At 37.5% G+C, this 4,601-nt stretch overlaps 1 protein-coding gene across 1 annotated transcript; it reads right to left on the reverse strand.

The window, feature by feature from the left end:
- Positions 1-3,309: 3,309 nt before the first annotated feature.
- On the reverse strand, positions 3,310-4,248 carry LOC122742426 (olfactory receptor 4K13). Its single transcript, XM_043986665.1, has one exon. It carries the CDS (start codon positions 4,246-4,248, stop codon positions 3,310-3,312), a length of 939 nt encoding a protein of 312 aa, XP_043842600.1.
- Positions 4,249-4,601: the final 353 nt, after the last annotated feature.

The following is a 4,601-nucleotide window of genomic DNA, read 5'->3' on the forward strand; positions in this document are numbered from 1 at the left end:
AAGAACTGATGATATCTGAATACAGACTGAAACACATTTTTTTGGACATCTCCTTAATCTGAAGTCTTGTTTTTATCTGTTTTCTCTCACAACCTAGCTAATGTAGAGATATTTTCCATGACTACTCATTGAATTGCTTGAGTTCTTGGCGTGGGGCGTGGGAAGGGAGGGAGGAAGAGAAGTTGGAACACAAAGTTTAAAAACCTGATGTCAAAATTTGTTTTTACATGTAATTTGGAAAATAAAATTCTAAACAGAAAAAAAAAAGGATAAGCAGGATAAATAAAATATTCAGGTTTAAAAAAAAAAGAATGTACTACCTAGCTGCCTCATAATCCAAAGAAATGCCAAGTTTCGGTTAGAAGTTAGTGAAAATAAAGATTTATTTTTTCCCATACAAGTTCTATATATTCATGACCCCCTCCCACATCCCCGGGTAAAAATCCCTGTTCTAGTGGCTTTCAGTGTTTTACCCTGTTAAATATGGCAAGAAGGGGCAAATATAGTATAAGTAGTATAGGTTCCTAGGACATAGGGTTCCCTGGGGAATTGAAATTGTCTGCAGAGGTTTATTTGACTTTCTAACTATCCCAAATGTTTTCTCTGTGGAAAGGACCCTCAAATCCATAGTGGAACAATAAATCTGGAAGACTTCATAGGTCCCTAGGTCATGTAAGGCTCAGTAAAAAGGGAGAGAGAGACATTTTGATTGTTCATAGGCTTTTCTTGATCTCTCCAATTGCTAGCACCTTCTGAAATAACTTTTTGTTTAAACTCTCTATAGCTATTATCTGTTATATGTCTGTGTCTATGTTTGTTTGCCTGTGTCCCTGTCCATGTCTATGTCTACATCTATATCCATATCTTTATCTATATCTATCTTTATGTTTATATATCTCTATCTCTATCAAACTCTCAGCTGGTAAAATGTTTTTTCCTAATCTTTGGAACTAATTATGTCACTCCCCTGCTAAAAAATCCTCAGGGTAACCCTATAATTTCTAGGATAAGATGCAAAGTCCTCTGCTTGGCAAAAAGCTCTCTGCAAAATGTCTCCAGCCTACTTTGACAGTCGTGTTTCATATTCTGCCCCATTTCACCCTATTGTTGTTTCAGTTTAGTTTTTAGCCTTTTATTTTTAGGAGACTGGGGGATGACTGGACCTATAATTCCAGTCTTCAAGTCCCAGTTCAAGCACCACCTTCTAGATTATTCCTTTCCTGTCTTCCCAAGTCATAGTGTAGCACCCAAATACCTTGTATTTATTTTGGATGTATATTAATTCTAGATTTGCTTCTATAGGCACATGCTAATCCTATTATTGAATATAAATTCCTTGAAAGTGGGTAATTATAAAAGTTTGTCTTTTTACTCCCAGTGCCTAGCATATAACTGGTGCCAAACAAATGTTTATTGATTCATTCACTGATGATTGTAAATTTGTGTAACAACTTCCCTGTGCATCAGGTTCCTCATCTATAAAAAAGAGGAGGTTTTTAAAAAGATGGTCCTTGATGTCCCTTCTAGATCCATCTCTAGGCTCCTATAATTCTTAATAAATAATGTCTGAATTGGCATCATTTGTGAAAATAAAATATTTTCATTTTTATATGACACTTGTGATGCTCATGTCACATTTTGTCAGTTGTACAGAGTTCTATAAATCAATAATAAATCAACATTTCTGAGTTTTTCCTATGTGTTAGGTATGGAATTATTCTATAGTCATTATACCCATTTGTAACAGGGGCCCAGTGTTTTCAAGCCTGAGGGCAAATAAAATGTTTTGGGTTTGGTTGTTTTTGGTTGTTTTTTCCTCTCCCAGAATAATCAGAAAATTAATTATTCAATATAGCACAGCTGTGCAACTATTGCAACATCTCATTTTTCTAGTTCGTATCAATAACAGACAAAGATGTTCTGGGTCTTGACTGTGTGTGCTTGACCTGGGAAAGAACTTTGGACCCTGAATAGACTTATATTAAATGTTAGAGCAATGAGAACATCCTGACATAAAATATTCACCTCTAACTTTCAGGATCATTCAACAGTTTCCATATCCAAGGTAACATAATGCAGGAAGAAGAAGTGGGAGGACCTGGGCATAGCTAAGAAGGTTGTTGAAAGTGAACAAGGTTGGGTCTGAGAAAAGTAAGTAACACAGAACAGGAAACATGAACAAGAGTGAAACTTGTGCCTTTTTCTGTTATACACCTTGTTATATTGTAAGGAAACAAGATCCATACTCAGTTTCAGTCTGGTCTCTGATATAATGACTTAAGTCAAGTGGTTATGAGTTACTAGTGCCTTGAAAAGTCTAATTTTCAGGCTCTAGGTTATTCGTGAGTCAAAAGGCTTGTGAGCATCTTTGGTGTCAGTTTCTGAAAATTAGGAAAGGGCTTTAGGAAGAAAGGTTGTTTTTAAAAGTAAATATGTGCTGTACATAGCATTGACAGTATAATTTTATGTTACTGAAGTATGAGAGATTCTAGAGTAAATGTGATGGGTTAGGTATAGGTTGCCCTAAAGAAGAGTCCGGGTGTGAGAGGGTCCTGGTCCAGATTGGGTACTCTGACATGACAGAATTCTACAGACAGCATATGATTCAGTGAAGAGTCTTTGGGAAAGAGAATATACAAGGGAGTAATTACAGGTTATGTGGCATAATATCTCAGATATCATAGACATTTAGTCATAGAAAGATATGTGAAAGGAAAGCATGCTGATGACTTTAAGACATTGCAGCAGGACATTCCTAGCATAAAGGATAGTACTCCAGGATAGGAAATATGTCCTAAGAGACCCACGAAAAATTGTGCTCTGAAGTGGGCTTCTCATGCCCTGGAGGGGTTTTCATGAATGAAGACTTTAAGGAGGAAATAACTTCAAATTCTTACTTCTGGGAGGTACAACTCTCTCTCTCTCTCTCTCTCTCTCTCTCTCTCTCTCTCTCTCTCTCTCTCTCTCTCTCTCACACACACACACACACACACACACACACACACACACACACACAGAAATATACACACACTCCCATCTCAATATAGAGAAGAGTGTCACCAATAACAGACCTAGTAGGAGGATCAGAGTTTTATCATTGGGCAGTATACATGCTAATATGTGTTGAGAGAAAGAAATATTTTTAGACCTCACAAAAAAGGAAAAAAAAATAGCTCCCATGGTACTCAACTCATTACAGAGACTTTCAATATCCTTCCAATAAAAAAGAACTTCTGTCAGAGAAGAGTTCTTTTGCCAAATGGTAATCCTTTAAAATGCCCAGTGAAGAAAGTTCTTCAGAATTTTCGATTACAAGTTGTGCTTGGAACTTATTTGTTGATTCCGTATTTTCTTAATGGCTGCCTTTACCTCTTGGTTCCTCAGTGTATAGATAATGGGATTTAATAAGGGTGTGAAAATTGTATAAAACACAGAAAGTATCTTATCAACAGAATATCTGCTGAAAGGCCACACATAGATGAAGACACAGGGTGCAAAGAATAAAGTTACCACTGTAATGTGAGCTGACAGAGTGGAGAGAGCCTTCGAAGACCCACCAGAGGCTCGGTGTCGAACAGAATAGATTATGACTGTGTAAGAGAAGAGTAAAAGGATGAAACAGATGAGGGACAGGAGCCCACTATCAGCAATTACCAGGAGCTGTAACACATAAGTGTCTCTACAGGCAAGCTTGATCACCAAGGGAAGGTCACAGAAGAAGCTGTCCACTGTATTGGGTCCACAGAAGGGCAAATTCAACATAAAAGCCATCTGGCTTGATGAGTGCACAAACCCAACTGCATAAGAAGTCAACACTAGTCCCAGAAGCACCCGATGGTTCATAATAGTCATGTAGTGGAGAGGTTTACATATTGCAACATATCTATCAATTGCCATGGCAACAAGTAGCATCATTTCACTCCCACCAAGAATGTGCATGAAGAACATCTGGGAGAAACATCCCCACCAGGAGATAGTCTTGTGCTCTCGGAGAAAGTCCACAATCATCTTTGGGGTAGCAAAGGAGCCCAAGATCATGTCAATTAAGGAGAGATTTGCCAGCAGAAAATACATCGGAGTGTGAAGACGGGAGTCAAAGGTCACAGTGATCAAGATGAGAAGGTTTCCTAATACAATTCCAATATATACCACAGAAAAACCCAGGAAGAAAAAAATTTGGAGGTTCTGAGATTTGGTCAGCCCTAGCAAGATGAACTCAGACACTACAGAATAGTTTTTCAGTTGCATTTTCTTGAATCATGTTTCAAGCATTTGAAAAAAGGGAGAAAGAGACATAAGTTGTAATTATTGAAATGGAATATTGTTATCCAACCCTATTATGCAATACATTGTAAAATTAAGTGCCTCATCTTCTTTGGTTTTAGAAGGAAGGAAACAGGTATTTATTAAATGTGTCAAATTTTTTTGCAAACATTATCTCATCTGATTATCACAACAACCCTGGGAGGTAGATGCTATTATTATCCCTACAGATAAGGAAACTGAGGGACACAATAGTTAATTTACTTGCCCAGAGTCACATAGTAAGTGTCTGAGGTCAAATCTGACCTCAGGTCTTACTGACCCTGTTCTAGAACTTT

This window comes from Dromiciops gliroides, chromosome 2 (assembly GCF_019393635.1).
Source record: "Dromiciops gliroides isolate mDroGli1 chromosome 2, mDroGli1.pri, whole genome shotgun sequence".
Taxonomy (NCBI): Eukaryota; Metazoa; Chordata; class Mammalia; order Microbiotheria; family Microbiotheriidae; genus Dromiciops; species Dromiciops gliroides.